This window comes from Gavia stellata, chromosome 6 (genome assembly GCF_030936135.1).
Source record: "Gavia stellata isolate bGavSte3 chromosome 6, bGavSte3.hap2, whole genome shotgun sequence".
Taxonomy (NCBI): Eukaryota; Metazoa; Chordata; class Aves; order Gaviiformes; family Gaviidae; genus Gavia; species Gavia stellata.
Genome location: NC_082599.1, coordinates 1791145 through 1812935, shown reverse-complemented (window position 1 = coordinate 1812935; position 21791 = coordinate 1791145). Strand labels below are relative to the sequence as shown.

The following is a 21791-nucleotide window of genomic DNA, read 5'->3' as shown; positions in this document are numbered from 1 at the left end:
CCAGCTTTTCCCCCAAAAGGATCTTAAAGCGCTTTACAATCAGCATTTGTGGGGTCATTGCTACTGTTGCTGGGGTGGAGCCCAGAAACTGTTCGATGTGACCAAGCAATTGATAGTGTCTCCAATGGCAGATGGAGAAAACAGTCCAGCACACTGTAGTTACTACTATAGTTGCTACTAAATTTGCAGTGGGCACAAAGATTAGCCGTTTACAAGAACCTCTGCAAGGTTTTTAGTGGCCACAAGTTCTGTAGCCTTTGTAGTCCATCTCCTCTGCACAGAGTGCAGATAAATGTGAAGTCTTTAACTGCAGGGTTTGACTCTGAGAGGGGTAGATTTGTTGGAGGGATGGATTTAACAGTGAAAGGGACACACACAGGATACACACTTTAGTATCAGTGAGCGCTGGGTACGTATCCTGCCTTCTGTCTGTATGTCTTGGAAGATGACTTCACGTCTGATGCACGCTTGTTGCGTGTGCACTGAACACCAGGGACATGCTCATCATGCCCACACTGCACGCAGGAATGCACATGCCTCTCACTGCACATGCACTGCACACCAGAGGTGCATTCCCTGAATGTATACCCCCCACTGCATGCACGATCGCTACCCATGCCCAATACAGGCAAAATCCCTATTTCTTTCCAAGATCACAGAATCACAGAATCACAGAATCACTAAGGTTGGAAAAGACCTGTAAGATCATCAAGTCCAACCATCAACCCAACACCACCATGCCCACTAAACCATGTCCCGCAATGCCACGTCCACACGTTCCTTGAACACCTCCAGGGATGGTGACTCCACCACCTCCCTGGGCAGCCTGTTCCAGTGCTTCACCACTCTCTCCATAAAGAAATTTTTCCTAATACCCAGCCTGAACCTCCCCTGGTGCAACTTGAGGCCATTTCCTCTTGTCCTATCACTTGTTGCTTGGGGGAAGAGACCAACACCCACCTCACCACAACCCCCTTTCAGGTAGTTGTAGAGAGTGATGAGGTCTCCCCTCAGCCTCCTCTTCTCCAGACTGAACAACCCCAGCTCCCTCAGCCGCTCCTCATCAGACTTGTGCTCCAGACCCCTCACCAGCTCCGTCGCCCTTCTCTGGACACGCTCCAGCACCTCAATGTCCTTCTTGTAGTGAGGGGCCCAAAACTGAACACAGATTTCCCAGTCAGAAATAAAGGAGCTTAACAAGTATAGGCACAGCATTGTCCTAATGCAAAGTCAGCAGCAGTGTGCTGTGACCAAAGCCCTGGAGTAGGTATTAATTCATTTACCAACCCCATGGGTCAACCGTGAGCGCAGGGCAGCAGCACCACTAGCACTGCTGCCCCGTGGTGGCACGGTGCTGATGAGAGGAGCTGGGGCTCTTCAGAAGCAGACGTGACCCTGAGTCTGTCCAACAGATGGGCTAAACTACTCCAACCCTTCCCTGTCTCCTCCTCCAGACGTTTGCACTGCACTAGAAACTACATCCACATGCACCTGTTTGTCTCCTTCATGCTGAGAGCCGTGAGCATCTTCGTGAAGGACGCAGTCTTGTACTCCGGGTCAGCTTTGGAGGAGATGGAACGGATCTCAGAGGAAGACTTGAAATCCATTACTGAAGCACCTCCAGCGGATAAATCGCAGTTTGTGAGTATCGCCGGAGCTGCCGGTTCTCCAGGCTTCATGCCTCTGGCCTTTCAGTTCAACACTTCGCCTTTTCCAGGGTGATTTTCCACTCTACTGAGGGACAGCAGCTCCCCTCCTTTCCTCACCCTCCACAGCCTCTCCCCATCCCTTCCCACTCCCTCTCAATCCACTGGCCCAGAGGGACCACCCAGCCCCGGAGCTAAGGAAGAGCTGTTCCCCGTGGCAGCCAAAGGTAAAGTCAGTGTTGAAGTTTTGGTTCCCATCTACAACTACTATTTTAAACAGCTCCCCTGATGCCCCCTAAAGTGAATGGCTCTGGAAACTCCCCTGTCAGTCCCAATGCAAGGCACTTCTCCCACCTCAATGTGCAACTGGCTGATCTTCCACGTGGAGCTCCTCTCTGTAAGACCCATGGAGGCATCACCGTGCTGTAACATCTGTGCCATCAAACTGGCAGCCCAGATGTAGTGAAGCCACAGTTTAATGTGTCTTGGGAGGCTCTCAGCCCTGACTCCAGAGCTGGAGCAGAGGTAGTTTGTGAGGAAGAAGGTCAGCAGTAGACATCTCACCTCACTGTAATTTTGCAGCAAACCATAACTGTTTGCTCCTGTTGTGATTTGTCACCCCCATCTCTGAAAAAAGGCATTTTAGAAGGGACAATGGAGGGATTATACACTATCATAAGAAAGTGTAGGGTTCATCTGCATAAAGCAGATGTCTTACGAGGGAGACACCTCCATTCAATCTAGTCACCTCAGGTTCCATCTATGGTCAGCGCAGCCAGTCAAGGCAAGGGTGTGATGAACCACATCCTAAAATAAAAATTGAAGTGAGGTGAGGTGAACTTGACTCCAGAAGTACATGTTTCTTTTCACTGTATAGAAAGCTCACATGGAGACATCTGCATTGTCCGTGTGCTTGGGGGAGATGAAGCCCATCCTCAGGTTTCAAAGCTGTCCCCACTCGCTGAAGCTGTCTGCTCTCCTTGTCATTGGTCTCACCACAGATTTCCCATGCTGGATCCTAGGTATGATAGCTCATCATCCATGAATTGTTGGATGCCGCAGAGACAGACGAGGTAGATTTTAGTATCTAAGATCAAGGGTTACCTTCAATGCACACAAAAAAATCCAAGCTAGCTCAAATCCTAGTGCAATGGCTCTCGCTGTGGGGCAACAAACTTTCTGCTTGTGTATTCATTCAGCTTCTCAAGTCTTTCACAGCTTGTGCTAGTACCAGGGGACTGGCCACCAACACCCCTGCATAAAATCAGCATATGTGAAGTGTCCCACTGTGCATCCAGGTCCCCCCAAATGGAAATTTGTTACCGTGTTTCCTTCCCATTTCAGAGATCCATTTAGTTAATTTGGTGAGTCTCTGGCTGGAGCACTCAGCACACTTCAAAACACTCCCTTTTTGGAAAGAACACAAAATGTTTTACTGCATTGTTTTCTGTTTCTCCTTGGGCTGGACCAATAGGAATAATTGGGATAATACATTGCATTCTTTGAATATTAGCAATTTAATGGCATTTCCCATTCTGCCGGATTGAAAGGCAAACAAGTGATGAAGGCGACAATTAATGTATTTCTTTTGTTTCCAAGTGGGAAGCTTTGCAATTATTGCCTGATGCTCCCTGTGTGGGGGTAGATGGTGATTTTTTGTAAATATAAAAATTAATATTCAACCTGAATGGGGATTTTTTAATCAATCTTCCTTCTATTTTAACTCACTTTGTCTGTAAAAGAAAATGGGTGTAAATGTGTCCATATTTTATATATATACACATATATATGTATGTAGTATGTGCATATTCATTTTGATTGGCAAAGGATTAGTGTAAGAGCTGGGCCAGAATAAAATATTCTCTTTTTATTTACAAGGTGCTTATTATTAACGTTTTCTGCAAGTCGCTTGTATTCCTCTCAAAGTAATGGGCAGCACGGAGATGTGCTGCTGCTGTGGGATGTGTTTGGTAGTCAGAAGTTTCCTGTGAAATGGGACTATCCAGAGTCCTAGCATTTCCACGTTGACAAGAGATGGCATTATGTGACCCTTTGTACCAACTAACCCCATGCGGCATTCTTACCTTGCAGCCTTTCTCTACTGGGGCTGAGAAATGTTGGAACAAGGATAGCTTTGCCCCACTCTGCCAGGAGGACAAGGGAGCGTTGAGTCACAGTCAGGGTTTTCCTCTCAAGAAAGAAAAGGATTGCAGGTCAGTGTGGAGTGAGAGTTCAGCTAATGTGCCCATTTAAAATCGGTGTGTCCTGGAAGTCTCTACCAGGTCTCACATCTGGCAGCTCAGGTCTGTTCAGAAAATGCTTTGACGTTGTGGGTGAAATCCTCCATCTTCGGTTTGTTCTTGCAGGACCAGTCACCAAAGCCTACAGCAGCCATCTAGGGTGTCTTCACACTTGGTGAGGAAAGACAGGCAGCCCTGGAGAGCCCTGTCTTGTGGACATCCATGACAGAATAGGGTGACTCGCCCTCAGCACGGTGCCCGTATCTCTCCATGAGCTGAGGAGGGAGTCGTACTTCCAAGTGATGTGACTTGCACCAGGTCACCCAAACCAAGGTGACTTGGCCACAGCCCTTTGTCCTCTAACTTGGACAAGAACCACAGGGAAAAGATGAAACATAGCTGTTCTAGAAAGCATGTGAGCCCCTCATCACTGGGGTTGGGGAGAGAAGGATCAGGTCAGCATCTCTCCACAAGGCCATGTCCCCCTACACCTCCTAATTCACCTGCGGTTGGAGACAGGATGTCAGGCTGAGGGGAAGCTTTCTTCTCAATTGTTCATCTCTTCTGTTCTTGCACTGCTTTTCCCCCTATAAGCTCTGCAACAGAATTTTCTGATTTATTTTTTTCCTTTCTCCACCTTGTTTTCCAGCCCATCTTGGCAAATCACGGCTTTATGTAGAACAAGAATTTCACACCATGTTCCTCACATAACCCCGTCTTTCTGTGGTCGTTGCAGGTGGGCTGTAAAGTAGCGGTTACCTTCTTCCTCTACTTCCTGGCAACCAATTACTACTGGATTCTGGTGGAAGGGCTCTATCTCCACAGCCTCATCTTCATGGCATTTTTCTCAGAGAAGAAGTATCTTTGGGGATTCACATTATTTGGCTGGGGTAAGTCATGGCTTCTCCTTACGGCTGACTTGTAAGAATCCTGGTGGAGATAGTCTTTGAAGCAGACAGTGCATATACATAAAAACAAGAGAGGGGACAGAGGTAGGGTGAGTATCAGAGACACAGTGACTCTTGCAAGGACAAGTGAGGTCTCTTGTGAAGCCTTTATCATTTCTAAATTGTGGCATTCACACTGTGGCACTTCCAGGATCTCTGGAAGGATCAGCCCAGGCTTGGAGAGACAGCACATCTTGCCATCCTTCCAGGGCAGCAGATGCATGCGTGTGACAGCTGATTTTAGTGCACCCTCTGAGTTATCCCCATCTCTGCCAAGTGCCTCCAGCTGAGAAACGGGCGTTGAGCTGGAGGGGCAGAAAGTTGCACGAGGCTGTGAGCATCCGCTCCCAACAGCAGACCTAAGCTCTGATTTCCTACCTCAGATCTCAGTTGCTCTAAAAATCTCCTGAGGTTTCATGAGTGTTGAAGCACCAGTAGAAACCTGCAATTTGTGAGGAAGCCTTTTTTTTTTTCCCCTTTCCTTTTAACTTGGGCATCTTTCCCTAGAGTAAGGAGAAAGGGGCGGGATGTGGGTGCAGGGAGGGTGCTCATTAGTGGAAGGCGTTGTGGGCACACACATTTCAGACGAGAATGTGCTTTCTGTTCACTTCTGGCATTAGTTTTGGCTTGCAAGGAGTTATGAGGTGCTGGGGACAATAAAACAACTGCTCACAGTTGTCTGAAGTGTGTGGACTGTAAGGTAGAACAGGAAACATATTAGATGATCCTCGAGGACATAGCTAAGAATAATGGGGTGTAGGTCTACAAAGGAGCAGGAAAAACCTGTTGAGAGGTGTCTATGGTTACCTCTAAACTGTGTGGCCCAGAACCATTTCCCAGTTTCCGTGTCCAAAATGCTCCTGGCCACATCCTGACTGCATTTTATGACAAGATTAATGCCGACACCACACCATCCCCATTCCAGGATATGGTTTCTTCTAGAAGAAAACCAGTGTCTCTAACAGTGGAGCTCTGAGCAAGCCAGATAGTGCAGATCTGAGTTTATGGAGGATCGCAGTTTTTTGCTTTGTGAGAGCGAGCAAGGGATTCACTAGTCCAGGGCAGTCCAGGCTGCAGGACGCTCTCCAGCCTTCCTCCTTCCCCACTGTGATTATGGGGGAGAAAGGATCCATGAGCTCCTTGCTAACTTCATGTTCAGCTGGTGCTTAGGTCAGAAGCTGCTGGTGCTGCCTTATGATAAAGATGGGAGGTGTAAATATGAGTCCCACAGTGGGCATCCATCTCTCAGGCAAAGTCTAGTCCCAGCCAGCTGGTAGGTTTGGGGGAAAATAAATAAATAAGGAGAGATATTTGGGGGACAGGGTATTTCTTACCTCAGCTGCTGTGAGACAGAGAGGACTTTAGATGTCACCTCTTTCTTAAAACAAATGAACAAAAAACAAATCAAAAAAAAACCCCCAAACCCATCCTCTTCCAAACTTTCAAGCTATGTAAAATTTGCTTCTCAGAAAATGGCATTAAACCGTACAGAGCAGACTTAAAGGAACAGTTCCCCAGAGCAAATTCTGGAAGAGAGGGAAGCAGTTGAAAAATAATGCCATATGTTTAACAAGAAAAACCAACTTGATGCTGCTCGTAATGCAGCCAAAGGAAAACAGTCTAACAGGCATGGGTTCCTCTCATTAATTCTTCCAACCACTGCCAGAGAATAATCATTTTATCAGAGCAACCACAAAGCCGAAGTCACACCTGTCACAACACCAACCATCTATGTGCTTCCAAAAGTTTGAGGCTGCTCAATTTAAATTCCTCTGGAATGAGAACATAGGATCCCTCCAGTTGCATTTGTTTTTGCTTTGTTTTCATTAGCATGATAATGTGTACACACACACCCGCACAGACGTATTGCTTTGATAGCTTTTGGGCACTGGAAAGGGCAACCCAATCCAAGACCCACTGGAGTCAGTGGAAAAACTCCAGTTCCCTGCAGCGGGCACTGGATCCTGCCCATACCACAGCAATGAATGACAGGGAATCAGTGATAAATAATTGCGACATTCCACATAGGTACAGAAAAGACAAGTTTGCCCCAAAAGCTGGGATTTTTTTTCTTGCTTGCGTAACAATAAACAGCAGTGGATTTATCCTGCATGGAAATTTCCAAGGTGGGGATAGGGAGCAAAAATCACCCTACAACATCTTATTTCCAGACTACTGAGGAAACCAGAACATATAGTTACTCTTTGATGTCAGACCCAAAGATTTCTGTCAAGTCTTTTCAATCCACATCCTCACTGGCACAAGGGAGCACAGCTCCATGAAAGTCCGCAGCGCCCTTCTTGCAAGGGAGACACTGATGACAGAAAGGAACTTGTTCCTTGCCAGCACCCAACAAAAATAAATAAATAATGATATTATGGGCAACAATAAATTCCCCAGCAGACTTCGAGTTCCCTGCAGCTGTTTTATGAAGGAAGTCTAAGAAGCATGACCAATAGCTAGAAAACCCAAGCTGATTCCACTGGCATTTTTCCTTTACACCGTGTTAATTCCCTCCCCTGCGGCTGGACTGCACTGGTTTTCAGCTACGGTGCAAATGAGGATTGCAGGGAGACCTGGAAAAGTCAAATAGATCGATGTGTTACTGTTAGAGGTGCTCAGGTCCAAAAACTCACGTTGGTGAGCCCTGCATGTTTATCTAAGCAGAAATCATCCTTGCCTGAAGGTATTCGTACCTAACAGGACAAGAGGCATAAGAGGGTTTTGTTAGCTCCAATTAACATTAGGAAGCTGAGACATAGAGGGACTGAAAAAACACACTCATTGTTCCTCAGAGAGGTTTTCAAATAGCAGGGAACCAAGACCAGACTTCTCCAGACCTACCTAAGGTCTGTATTCATAAGCTTTCTTCTAGGAGTCTCTTTGCAACCGCCTCTCTACTTACTCAGAGCTTTGACACACGCATGAAAGCTGTTTTTCCAACTGCTAGGAGACATGTACACAAGAAAAGCGACAGAGGAGAGCAAGGGGGTTGGGGTGGCCACCAGACTTTGCCAAGTTTGAGGTTTGCACTTTTTCCAGCTGATGGGGAGATACCTGACTTTATAGCACCTGCATTGTACACACTGTGTGTATTGACTGGAAATGCACAGCGCATACAATGTGGATTCTGTAGAAGTCACTCACGGCATCGCTGCCCGGTGGGGATCATCCTGCGTCACACCGGTCGTGCACGTGGGATACATACGTGCAAGGGGGAGGACGTTGATGCACCCATCCACACCTGCATCTGTCTGTGCTCACAGCCATCCAGGAGATCACAGGCTTTTTGGAGACTCACTTTCCTTTCCTTGGTGGGTTGGCCAGATGACAGAAAGACATTGACCTGCTCGAGCAGGTTCAGAAGACCACAAAGATGATCAGGGGCTGGAGCACCTCCCCTGTGAGGGCAGCGTGAGAGTGTTGGGGTTGTTTAGCCTAGAGAAGAGAAGGCTCCTGGGAGACCTTATAGCAGCCTTCCAGTACTTAAAGGGGCCTACAGGAAAGATGGGGAGGGACTGTTTATCAGGGAGTGTAGTGGTAGGACGAGAGGTAATGGTTTTAAACTGAAAGAGGGTAGATTTAGATTAGATATTAGAAAGAAGTTCTTTACTGTGAGGGTGGTGAGGCACTGGAACAGGTTGCCCAGAGGAGCTGTGGATGCCCCATCCCTGAAAGGGTTCAGGTTGGACGGGGCTTTGAGCAACCTGATCTAGTGGAAGGTGTCCCTGCTCATGGCAGGGGAGTTGGACTAGATGATCTTTACGGTCCCTTCCAACCCAAACCATTCTATGATTCTATGATGCCTCTAACCACGTGTGACTTTCCCGCTCACAGATCTGCATTCTCTTGGGTATCTTGCTGTTGGCAGATATCTTTAGATGTTTAACATTGAGGACATCAGTCCTGATTTTCTGGTTAGTGACTCTCCCATCAATGGGCACCGTGAGTGCTCAGCAGGAGGGATTGTCAATCTTGGGGCATCACAAACCAGGACTTTCAAGTGGAGACACCAAAAAGTCAGTCATCACCCTCTGAAAGTAAAAGAGTTGCTGGAGGCAAAGCTAAGCCTTCTGACTCTTCACGTTGAAAGACCAGCTTACCAGAGTGGGAGGAAAAGGTTGAACTCTAGAAATTACCTGACAACCCAAGTGCTCCATGTTACGTTGACATAGAGAGAATCTAGAAAGGAGGCAGAGGAAAGGGAGGGAGAAGATTCATACCACTTTTTGTCAATTTAAGAACATTTACGATTGTTCACACTGCAAAAAAAGAACGATGTAAGAGACACAGAAATACAAATGTAGCAATAAAACCGGTGCCAGGAATCCACTATGTGTGTTTTGCAGAAAATGTCAAGTATCCTTTTCCTAAGCTTGCCTGAACGGAGTGAGGCAGCAGTGCACAGGGCACAATAAATCCACACATACAGATTTTTTAGGTATAATTATTTTCTCCTGTATATTTTATTGTTGCTAGGAACCTTGAACATAGCACAGGATCAGTATGAATGGGAACAGTGTCTCTTTTGAGACACAGTGCAGGACAGGCTAGAGAGGAACATGTCAAACATACCCAAATCTCTGAAACAATCTGTCTTTCAAACTTCGAGCTTCACAATAGTGGGTGAACATCCACTGTCTTGCAGGCAGGCAGCAGGCATGTCAGCCTCTCAACATGGCCAGTCTCTCAGTTGATATAAACTGGAATATCACCAACGATATCATCAAAGTTATATGCATTTAAGCCCTTGGTAGCTCAGCCAGCAGTCCGGAGCATATACGTATTTTTCATAGATAGGTGATTAACAGTGAGGAGGAAATAGACGGTGCTTGTTACAATAAATCATCACCTTCCCCAAGCCCTCAGCTTCAACGTGCTCACGGGTTCCTAGTGCAATAGGTTAAGTATTTTCTTTCCAATGCCAGCCATCGCAGGGGATTGTAAAGCAGGGTGCATTCCTTATAAATGTATCTTTGTAGGCAGCGCTGCTGAGCTGGTCCTGAGTGAGGCTCTGTGTTTAATTATTTATGCTTTCTTATATTACCGTGGCATTTAAAGGTTCCAACCAAGATAACGGCCCCGTTGTCCATGTGTGTATGAGACAGGCGTCCTTGCTCCACACCCCAGCTCAGGAAAGCGTCCGTGGTCAGGAAAGCCTTTAAGCACCCTAATGAGACTTAAGTGCATGCTGAAAGTTAAGCGTGTGCTTATGCATGCCGAGCCCCAATGAGCTTAGACTGTGAACAGCATATTTACAGTCATCGGTGATAAATGTCGCCTTTATTTATTTTTTAATTTTTTTTTCACCTGAAAGGGGCTATTCTTCTTGAATTTGTGGAAGCTACTGTGGATTTGATCCTGCCTTTTAAGGGAAGCCAGTAGGGGACTCAGTTGTACAAATAAAGCAGAACTGGACCCTAAAAAAATAAATAGAAGATTGCATTTGGGTATTGGTGATTCTTTTACTTTTCACAGGTAAAAGATGATGCTCAGTGTAACAGTGCTGAAATAAGGATGGTTCATTTGGGAGTGCACCTTTGGCTAGAGTATTTTGCAAGCATTACCATAAATTCTAGCATTTATCTGCTTCATGCAGCAAGTCTCTCGCACTTAACAGAGCTTCTAAGCTATCCAGCCCTGTGCTAGGAGAAACAGTCTAAGCCTGACTCCAGATACACCTTTCCGTGATGTCAGGGAAAGGGAACAAATATCTTGGGAAAGGTGTGCTGCAGGAAACCTTCTCTGCTTCAAATTGAATGAGTTGGTTAGAGCAGGTAGCAGTCACCCAGGTTCAAGCACTACGGGCTGTGTATCTCTAAAGTAGTGCTAGAAGAAAGGCACGGGACCTGATGATTTATCCTGTCAAGTCCATGACCCACCTCAGGCCCAGACCAGCTGGGTATCTCCCAAACATGAATCAGGAGGTGGCTTAAGTCTGGACCACTCCTGGCCGGCAACTTGGGAAAGCAAGCAGCTCCGTTTTGAAAGCCAGGAGGGTTCAGTAGGGTGGGTCATGAGCAGACCATGATATTTGTCTTCCAGAAAACACTCCCTGCCACTGTTTGGTTTACCATTTGGACTACAGAAGAGATATGAGACCAAGATCAGGCTTTCCTAGTCTAAATTATGCTTGAATATTTCAAAACTCCTTCTTCCACCCTCCTCTAGCCCACTCCACTTGCGTTTATGGTAATGGAGCCCTCTAGTCCCCCTACTCACCCTGATTGACCTGTGCTTTTTTGCAGGACTCCCTGCTGTATTTGTTACAGCGTGGGCCAGCGTGAGAGCCACTCTAGCCGACACAGAGTAAGTCTCATCAGATTTTCTTTTCTCCCTTTTAGGTGTGATGCTTTTGTGGGGCTTTTTGCACAGGTGACTTTGTGGGTGAATCAAAGGGAAAAAAGGAACCAGGCAAAGCCAGAAGTGATTTCTAGTATGAAGTTAGCAAACTTTTTTTTTTTTTTGGGTGGGGGGGGTGGCAGGGAAGGATAAAGTGGGTGCAACTTTCCTAGCTTTCCATTCATTTTATGGAATTTGATAAATGTGAACGCCTGCAGCTGTTATCCCTGGGGCTAAAGGGGACTGCTTCTCAGCTAGGCAGGGACAGGACAGGGATCTTTAAAATCCTGGATGAATGGGAATGACATTGGGAGACAGCAGGTTCAGCACAGTCAAAGAAGGCAGTTCAGCGTCAATGAGATGATGAAGCTGTAAATCCTCCCTGCAGGAGGTGTGGATGCCAGCATGTCCTTAGGTTTAAAAAGCATTTGTACAAATTAATGGAAGATGAATTCATCTAGAAGTATTAAATACTCAGTAATGTTCTGTCTCAGGAAGCCATCCTGAACAGCAAATTGTTAGAAGAATATTCTAGAAAAACATTACTACCTGCTTACCACTTCCACCTTAAAAATCAGCTTCTGGCTACCATCAGAAACAAAATATGAATCAGCTGCTTCTTTGGTCCTACACATGCACCCTCATGGCCTCATATTCTTACAGTACGCTGAATGAAGGATCTGTAGCATCCAATGTTCAACCCCTCACACAATCACATTTTCCCCCCATAATGCACACACAACGGGTTTCATCTGCCCACGATCTGCCAGCAAAAATGTGGGGGTCACCAGGCAACTTTGCCTGGGAGGAGACTGCTTTCCAAATGGGATTTCACCTCTAGGCTTGGAAGGATGGAGTAGCATAGCTACTGGAGTGTGGCACATCCACCTTGGCACAGGCTCATCCTCGTAGAGCCTTTCAGTCAGCACCGGTGGTTTCTCTGCCCCTGCCTCTCGCTTTCCTTGAATATTTCGCCCGTGAATTAAAAACTTCAGCTGCCCTGTGGGGGCTGTCTGGCTCAGATAAAGAAAAGCCTGTGGCACTCCTCTCTCCGTGGTTGGAGAGAATTCAAACAGAGTAATTAACACTGAGTGACCTTATTCAATGGCTGCTGGAAATGCTTGGGAGGAAATAGTGTTTAGCCCCTTCTTGGCAAACGGAGGACCGTAGCCCAACATCCACACCACCAACAGTTTGCCCTTCCAGTCCTCACTTGGATAAGGGCTGAAGATGAAAAAGAGATAAAGACTTTTGTGGGACATGGCTGGGTCTCACTGCAAGAGCGGGGCTGAAGGAAGCACAGCAGCTGGATGTAGTAGCACAGTATTGTCCCCATCACCATGTCTTCAGACAGGACCTGTGTCCATGCAAAGTTGTGCGGGTTTATTCCAAGGGGTAATATTAGGCCATTTCAGCCTCTCTTGTTTTCATGAAAGCTGGATTACTCTTAGAGTAGTTTTTTCTGATAAGGAGGTGAAGAAGAAGTGGAAAAGGGTGGATTCCTGCCCAGAAGGGGGAAGTCTTGATGACTGTGGAAAGAGCTGTTCCACTGTCTGGAGAGCATAACTTTAGATGCCTTTAATAGTGGTTTCACTTTTGAATAGTGTAACAGCAGGAGAAGGGCTATTTCGAATCCATGCTGACTGAAGGCAGGGCTAGAGCTAGGTCCTTCCACCACACCAGAATTTGGAGGAACCCATCCTTCCGGGGTGGATTTATCCAACAAGACACTTGAGTCTGTTGCTCTTTGTAAGCAATGATTTCCTGATGGGATGTCAATCTCTTCTCAGGTGTTGGGACTTGAGTGCTGGCAATTTAAAATGGATTATTCAGGTGCCCATCCTGGCAGCTATCGTGGTGAGTACTGGCTGATTGCAAGGGATGGGAGGCAGTGCCTTTGGTTGATGCAGGTTCAGTGGGAAGAGTTGAGCCAGGCTGCCCTACTCTGATCACCCTGTTAACACAGCTCCTGCCTTTAATAATGTGGAGTCTCTATATATATCCAGTTTAAGGGCCTTATATTTGACCTGCCTCTAAGTTTGACAGCTGCATGCAGCAGAGGGATTTGTGAGCAACTTCAAGTTTTGCTTAGGAGGGAAAAATGGCATAGGGCTAAGACCCTAAAATCATTCAAGGAACAAACATTCAAGGCAATATTTTTCCAACCCATGTGATACTGGAAACCCTCAGGGGTCATAACACATTCTCACCAGGCATCTCCAGTGGGAAGAAGTGGAATTTGGGTTCTGTAGCCAGAGCAAACCTTTTCCCCAGGCATGCTTCAGTGTCATCATATTGTTTCAGACTCATCTTTCTGAACTGATAAAAGCTTAGGATACCTCAAAGGTGGGGACAAAAGTTAAACCATCCCAGTTATGATAGGACGTGATGTTAATCACTGTTGGAGAATTACTTCAGCCCTCACCCAGGAGACAGAGGGGACAGAAAGGAAATAAGTGGCATTATCCAGACACAGGACTGAGCTCTCACAAGCTGGAGAGGTCATTATAAGATGTGATTATCTGCACAAGGGGAGTTCGGTGGGTAGTTATGTGTATGCTTGAGCAGCATCCTAATTAGCTAGAGAACCTGCTTTCATAGTTTGCATGAATTACCCTCTTTCCTCCCTTTGTCTTTCTCTATGGTTCTCCATTATTCCATCTTCTGATGGCTAGAGCTTGTCCACTCCCACACATCCTAGTCGCCCTTTACATTCATCCACGAGTAGCTGAGTGGAGTCAGTAAGAATCTCTCTGTAGCCTTCAGAGGGTTCTGCATCAAGCTCTATATACATCCTTCTGACTCAGAAAACAGGAGGCCTTGGAAGATGATCAGTGTGGGTGAGAAGAAAATCAGACCATCTGCATATAAACAGCAGGAGAGTTTCTGAGGTGAATGTGCTCATATGTGCAATTAGGCGAGCTGCATTGGACTTGGGGGGCTTTTTTTCTTCATCAGAATTTCCTTTTGGTGGAAATTCTCCACCTGGCTCTAGCAATTAGTTCTGCACCTTGGAAGAAACGAATCAACAAGCCCACATCGTGGTCATTGGAAACGAAATAGTAGGATGGAGAAGAAAGTTCAGATAGTTCAACTATATGAATGCCAGCAACCCCATTGCATTTAATTTAAAGCGCAATTAGCAGAGGAGAAAGAGCTCAATTGAGGCTCATCCTTGTAAAAATAATGTTCCTCCATGAGGCTCTGCTGTGCTTCTGCCCTGGCTATTTGCAAATGCAGCTATTTATCATGCAAAAATATTCTGTGGGTTGTTTCTGTTTAATTTCTGTGGGTTCATATTGTTCACTTTTCAATTCCCACACTGGCTGGTCATATGTTGCTGGACTAAGTTATGCATTTTCTTAAAATTTTCTTAAAATCCCTCCACTCTGCTGCTAGCTTTGATGTTATTCGGTTGTCTGGATTTCTTTTAAAACCTAGCACATGTTTCAGGAAGTCAGAGGAGTTTCCCTCCTGACTGTGATAAGGTTGGACATCTTCAATTTAGCCGACAAATGCAGAACAAGATCCCACTTTTGAGCCTTTGAAGCTAGAAAAACTCATATGAGAAACAAAGCTTGCCTTTTATATTCCCTTTCAGATTCATTTCCAGTGAAAATGAATTATATGCCCCCAGGCTGTGTGCTTCTCTGCCTGTCGCACTATCCATCCCTCCCTTATAACTTTTGTGCCAGTCAGTAAATTCCAACCAAATGTAACTAAGGGAATGGGGTTGCATGGATGTTAAATTCCCACAAACCTAATGAAAATAGTCAAATAGATACGGGAGAGAAATTCTACTAATGCCCCTTGAAGGGAAAGGGTGTAGTGCGACCTTACCTTCTTTTTAACACAGAGGAGAGCTGTTCAAAATGAACTTGCACCTCGTTAAAAGAGAAGGAATCCAACCACAGAAGACAAAGCCATAGCAAACCAGGCCATGTTCGTTCAGCAGCTCAGGGAACTACTTGTTTTAACAGTGAGGATAATTAACCATTGGAACAACTTACCAATGGTTGTGGTAGGATCTCCGTCATGGAAACACTGAAACCCAGATCTGCTATAGCTCAAACAAAAATGAATACAAGGAGGTCTTATGGACTGCGTTTTGCAGGAGATCAAACTAGAGGTTCACAATGGTCCCTTCTGGCATAAAACTATGAGCCTGTGTGTGGCATGGTAATTTGTTTCCTTGAAATGCTGCTATACTGGCATCTGAGAAGTCAAATGGCTGCTGCAAACCTCCAGAGAAACCCATATGCATCAGGCATATGGATGGTATATCCAGCAACATGGATCTGCCCAGTGCAGACAATGGTTCTGCTTGTGGCCTTGCCATAGTCCCAAGAACGGGTTTGTCTGAAGCAGCCCCAGTGAAACCAATCTCTGAAGAGCTCCAAAAAGCTGAGAACACCTCAAACATCTCCCCATTTTTCACCTCTGTTAAGCGACAGTGTAGCCATGAGATGTTGCCCTCACATTTTGCTGCATGGGTCACCATGAGCATGTTCCTGTAGGACTAGATTAGCTTGGTTGAGCAACTGGCCACAAGATGGGTTCATAGATGTAGCTCCCTGCATAGGAAGTAGATATCACTTCCTTACTGTCCTTATCTGGTCCATACTAAACACCCCTCCAGAGGGAGAATGAGCAGTAGATGTACAACAGAAGCTTTATAGTTATATTGCCCTTCTGCATTCTTGATCTGTCGTCTCTAGTTCGGTCTACTCTGTGTCTTTGTCATGGTGCAGTTTGCTTGCTCTTCTTTCCTTTTGCGCTTGGAAATATGCAAAAGAATCCTACTAATGCTTCTTTTAGCCTTAGTCTCGGATGGGCTGCAGAGGCAAATATAAACTAATTTCAGTCTGCTTCCTAGACCCCAAACTAAGTTTGAGAGATTTATGAGGCCATGAAAATGACCCATATCACTGTGTCGAGTTTTTAAAAAAGATGATGTAAAAAATACTGAGAGTTGTCTTGTAGTCCATACCTCAAAACGCCTGCTAAGCACTGCCTTATATATTGATATCATATCCAGTTATCAGGTGTCTGCTGGGCTGGCTAGCTCAGATGTAGGTGTTTCCATGTGAGATGCCCCCACCTTCTCAGAGAAAGCCATTCCCTCCTCTCTCTCAACCATTTGGGTTAAACACAGCTGACTAGATTCCACTGGGTCTTTCCTGGGGAGCTCATCCCTTCCACAGGACAAGCTCTCCCAGGAGAGGCTTCATACACAGCATGATCACGTCACTGCCACAGCCCCTTAACTCATCTTGGGGAAAGCATTGACTAAACAACACTATCATCATCTGGATCTTTTTTAACAGTTATCCTTTCTTTGGTTTTTTTTTTTTTCCTCCACCTCTTCCAGGTAAATTTTATTCTTTTTATCAATATTATCAGAGTCCTAGCAACCAAGCTACGAGAGACGAATGCAGGGAGGTGTGACTCAAGACAACAGTACAGGTGAGTCACATACCCTCTCCACTTCTTGGGAGAAGTCAAAGTTCCTGTTTCACCTCCTTGACTACAGCGGGAGCCCAGGGTGACTAATTCATGGTGTCTACACTGTAGACACCTAAAATAAGGTGAGAAGAATGCTGTCTTCCAAGTCTGATAATGCAGAATGAATCAACAGCAGCTTAAACATCTCCTAAGCCTTTCAAATCCAACCTGAGGAACCTGCCTCATAGGTTAAAGAGAAGAATTTGGTCTCTTCAGCCAGTTTGGAAGTGACTGTGCTGGCCTTGAACCAAGAGCGCAAAAATAAAAGCATTGCTTATGCTGTTGAAGCCCCTAAACCTTGTACCAATTTATTTATTTCTATTTATTTCCCTCCTGTGCTTTGTAAAACTTGGTCTATTTGTTCAATCTGCCCTTCAGCTGGTGTTTCAGTGCTTTTGCTGAAATGAAAAAAGATTCCTGACTCTTTAATGGAAATCTGGCCTTCCCTTGTTTGTTTTGTTTTCCTTTGTTCTGCCAGCTCTTCTCTCTTGATAATTTAGGATATTTGTAGCATGGTCAAAATTGGAAAGAAAAAGCAGATTGCTGAGACACCTCAGCTGCTTGAGAGCTCCTGAGGCTTCTCATAATCTCCTGAGCTGGACTGACCAGCGTGACACATGCAGAGGGGGGAGAGCAGAATGATTTGGGCTGCAAACCATGAGCTCATTGCTACCATCTCACTCTGCAAACACAAGACGTTTCATTTGAAGCAGGAATGAGATTTGGCAGGAAAACACCTCTCCATTTTTCTCTGCTGCCCTGTCAGGGCTCTGATTTATCTATTTGTTTATTTCTCCCTGGCTGAAGCTTGCTATTAATTATGGTTTGGATGTGGCCTTCTCCTTTTAATGTGTTAAATTCCCTCAGTGGTTTCCAGTTGCTGGACAGAGGAGGCACCAAGTCTTTCTGGTAGTGATGTCTGCCCTTCTCAATAATTGCCTGCACTTGGTGACTTGCTGTAACTCTTGGCAGAAGGGTTAATCCTTCAATTAGCATCACTTCCAGGCAAGGCTGGTTCCCTCAGGAGCAAACCCAGCCAAGTACTCGGGGTTGTATTGTGCCTCTCCCCAGCCCTCAACGTTGGTCTCACGCTGAGATGGAGCTTCTTCTTTAAATAGGAGCTTTCCAGGTGATACTGCAGTCCAAAGCACCTCCTAAGAGTCTTCACCTCCTGCTTACGTCATAGCACACCATCCCCTTCCCCTCAATATCTGGAACAATCCTGCTCCTAGATGCACTTCGCTCTCCACCAGCCCTACTCATTGCACAGGAGGCACTAACCCAGGGTGGACCTTCATGTCTTGCCTCGATAGGCAGGCAGAATCCCAGAATGGTTGAGGTTGGAAGGGACCTCTGGAGATCATCTAGTCCAACCTCCCCTGCTCAAGCAGGGTCAGCTACTGTAGGTTGTATAGGACCGTGTCCAGTCATAAGTTGAAGAAGAACCATCCTTTAGGGACAAGGGGATTTAGTGCCAGTCAGAGGCTGAGGGCTGGAAGCAGCAGCACACATTTCTTTCCAGTCACCCTTCCACCCCCTACCCATGATCCTGACCCAAAGCTGGGGATAGTCTGAGGCTGAAAAAGGCATCTCAGTGTCTTCATCTCCAGTACCTACAGCAGCATCACGTGGGGGCATGCATGTGGAGAGTGTTAGACCAGCACAAGACATGCTGGAGGATGGACTGGTTGTGTCACATGCCATAAGAGAAGCAACAGTTCGGAATCGCAGGTGAACACAGTGCCGGTGTAAATGTAAGATAGCCAAGCCTAGCCAAGGGGGCATGTGAGCAAGAAAGAAATGCCGTAAGACTTGTGTCCAAGGTATGAGGTGGATGAGCCTGGCTGGGAGGTTCATTCCATCCACTGATATCCTCTGTGTCTTTCTTTTTCCTTATTGCTGCAGGAAGCTGCTGAAATCTACCCTCGTCCTTATGCCTCTGTTTGGCGTTCACTATATTGTTTTCATGGCTATGCCATACACAGATGTGTCAGGGATTCTTTGGCAAGTTCAAATGCACTATGAAATGCTGTTCAACTCTTTCCAGGTATTGTAACTGTTAAACTGTGGGGGCAAACAGTGGGAAAGTCAATGGGGAGAGGAGGGAAATGAGAGTGCGAGGCTGTCTTTTGAAGCAGGGCTGTTTTTACCATACACCAGATTTCATTCACAAGGTGATTTGACAGTATTTTAGCATCAAGTATGTTTTATATTTGCAAAACCCAACGTATAAAGGTTCAGTGTGTCCAACAAAAAAAATGTTCCTATTGAAAGATAACTTGCCCCACAAAATAAATCCCTTCAGATCCAGGTTAGATGTAAGCTGGTAGAGATCCACAGAGTCATGTTGTTTCACATTAGCTTCCAATTTGCTTGTCCCAAGTTGTCTTTCAGTCCTGTGAATGGATTCCCCAGTTCTAGGTTTGAGCAAAAGGCAGGTTCAGTTACAGGACTGGTCCTGTATAAGACACAGCAGCAAGAATATGCAACTCTACAAGCAGAGCAATGTTTGATCGTCACTGCACACCCTTCCCTGAGAGATTAACTTTTGGCTCGCTTGCTGCTACCTATCGTCATGGTTGACCAGCATGGATGATGAAAGGTGGACAATGGGTCTGGCCAGATGACAGTTTAGAGAAATTGTAAGGGCGATGGGGACGAAGCTTGCATTCATATGCTTCCACAATTCCTGTTGGGTGCAGATGGGATAAAATAGCAGGTGACCTCAGCAACACCTGGGTAAACTATTGGCCAACAAAAAGATGTAGGTGGTTTGCTCACATCTGAATTCCTTTGCTGATGCCACTCAGCCAGTTCTGCCCCACACATGGGCTGCCCCACTTGCAATCAGGGCTGGAAAAGTCCCATCAAGACCATCTTCCACCCTCCCATCCTGCAGCAGGATCAGCTACGTGTAAAATACTGGAAATATTTATCCGATAAGTTCGTAAACACCTCCAGTGAGGGACATCCCACCACCTTCCCAGGCACTCATCACCATCTCAGAACCTTTGCAAAAGATCTGGGGGTAAAAATAGATCTGTTAGCTAAACCATGACCCAGAGGGCTTATATAGTTTACCTACTTTGTCACTAGTCTGCAGGGAAATGTCTGTGTTTATCTGTCTCTCATGCGCTACTGAACAATGCAAGGTTTCTTACGCATATTATATACAGCTTATTATGAATGTCCTTGATTTCAGACGAACACAGGGACACTGGGCAGCCCCATCAGGAGAAAGATACTCACATATAGCAAGATTAACATTCATATGTTGTTTCTTCTTCCTTCTAGGGATTTTTTGTTGCCATCATATACTGTTTTTGCAATGGAGAGGTAAGTTACCAGCTTCTTAATTATTTCCCTCCTTTGTTAGGTTAGTTCCACACACAGATGTTAGGGTGGTAGAGACACAACCCTGTTTTGCACTCAGTGGAAGATGTGTCCACATAGAAAGTTCATACCCTCAGTTTTGGTCATGTAAGATATCTAGGTCAATAAGTCACCAATAAATGAGCTACTGAAAGTAGCTAATGGAGAACAAAAAATGTATTTTTTCTTTTCTTTTCCCAGCACAAGTGCTGTTTATTGTTGCTTAATTTCAGATCTGTGGCAGGAAGAAAGGCAGATTGATAAAGTGGTTGCCTAACCAGCGAGATCTTTTGATTGTCCAGGCTTTTTTGACCTTTTTCGCTATTTCCAGGGTGATATGCTTTAACGTCTTTGTTTCCACTAATTCCCTCTATGGCTGCAAACTAAGAAACTAGATGGTCAGCAGATGCACACCATGAAAGAACAGAGCTACTTTCACAGGCCAGCATAAGGCTGGTTTGGCTTAAGTTTATGGATTTTAAGGGGAAATGCAACTACAAATATACTGCTTATCTTCTACAGCATAAAACCAAGGTGAAATCCATACCATAAGAGGAATTGATCTCACCCTAACTTTAGCCACCTAAAAGTGGGATACTCAGTCTAAAGTAGTCAGCCGACTCCTTTCTAGAGGAAATTTCTAGTGACTCAGGCACCTCTGAAGGTGGATCATCCCACTTGTACTTGATGCTCATGGTACATTGAGATGACTCACTCCTGGGTGTGCTGCTCAGTCTCCCTTAACCCTGGGAGGAGTTAACCCATATTTTCAGTTAGATGTTTTCAGGCATTCAAGCTTCCCAATGTCAAATATTTCATTTGGAAAGGGCAGATTTAACAGGAATTTACTGTTCTTTCCAATTTCACACACCAAAGAGTTCCTCACCCATTCTGTCTGTGGATAATACCTCCTTCTGATGACTCTCTGCCCCTCTCTCCTCCCACTCATGGGGGTTTTTTTCCCTTTTTCTCTCAGGTCCAAGCAGAAATAAAGAAGTCATGGAGCAGGTGGACATTAGCACTTGACTTTAAAAGGAAAGCACGAAGTGGGAGCACAACCTACAGTTATGGACCAATGGTTTCCCACACCAGCATCACAAATGTAGCCACAAGAGGGGCACTTGCCCTCCATCTCAATACGAGACTTATACCAGGGACCCTCAATGGACACCGGAATTTGCCAGGTTATGTAAAAAATGGCTCCATTTCTGAAAACTCTATGCCTTCTTCTGGACCAGAGCAGTACAACAAAGATGAGGAGTACCTGAACGGCTCTGGACTTTACGATGGAGACAGACCCACAGTACTTGTTGAAGAAGAAAGAGAGACGGTGATGTAAAGAGAGGAAGAGAAAAAAGAAGCAAAAGGATGAAAAAGGTTCCTGGAGAGCATTTAGTGGGCAAAAGAATATCAGGCCACGCATCGGATGCCAAGGGTTTCCATACAGTTTCTCTGTTCTATGGAACGAGAGGTTAAGTTATATGGGAAAAACAAATGAGCCACCAATGTGGCCAGCTGTTGATCACATACATATACTCAGTGATCTAAGTCTCCCTGGTGTTAACGGAGGCAGGGCTATCCAGACCCGTGGGCCTTGCTACCGGCTGAACAACAGAGATACTGAGAGTTCGCAAGGGAGGGTTGCAAAGCAGCACGTGGTCCTTGGACCTCTTGGAGAGCGTGGGCAGCCAAGGAGGACAGGAGTCTCACCCAGTAAAGCAAGAGTCTTGCGGGGAGTG

General features: G+C 45.7%; 1 protein-coding gene across 1 annotated transcript in view; it reads left to right on the top strand.

Moving 5' to 3' along the window:
* Positions 1 to 21391, top strand: part of PTH1R (parathyroid hormone 1 receptor) — a 120035-nt gene extending 98644 nt beyond the window's left edge. Inside the window, exons 6-13 of the mRNA XM_009809043.2 lie at positions 1455 to 1641; positions 4623 to 4776; positions 11082 to 11142; positions 12966 to 13032; positions 16547 to 16641; positions 18586 to 18727; positions 19975 to 20016; positions 21029 to 21391. Of these exons, the coding sequence (XP_009807345.1) occupies positions 1455 to 1641; positions 4623 to 4776; positions 11082 to 11142; positions 12966 to 13032; positions 16547 to 16641; positions 18586 to 18727; positions 19975 to 20016; positions 21029 to 21391 (1111 nt within the window). The remainder of the gene's footprint in view (positions 1 to 1454; positions 1642 to 4622; positions 4777 to 11081; positions 11143 to 12965; positions 13033 to 16546; positions 16642 to 18585; positions 18728 to 19974; positions 20017 to 21028) is intronic.
* Positions 21392 to 21791: the final 400 nt, after the last annotated feature.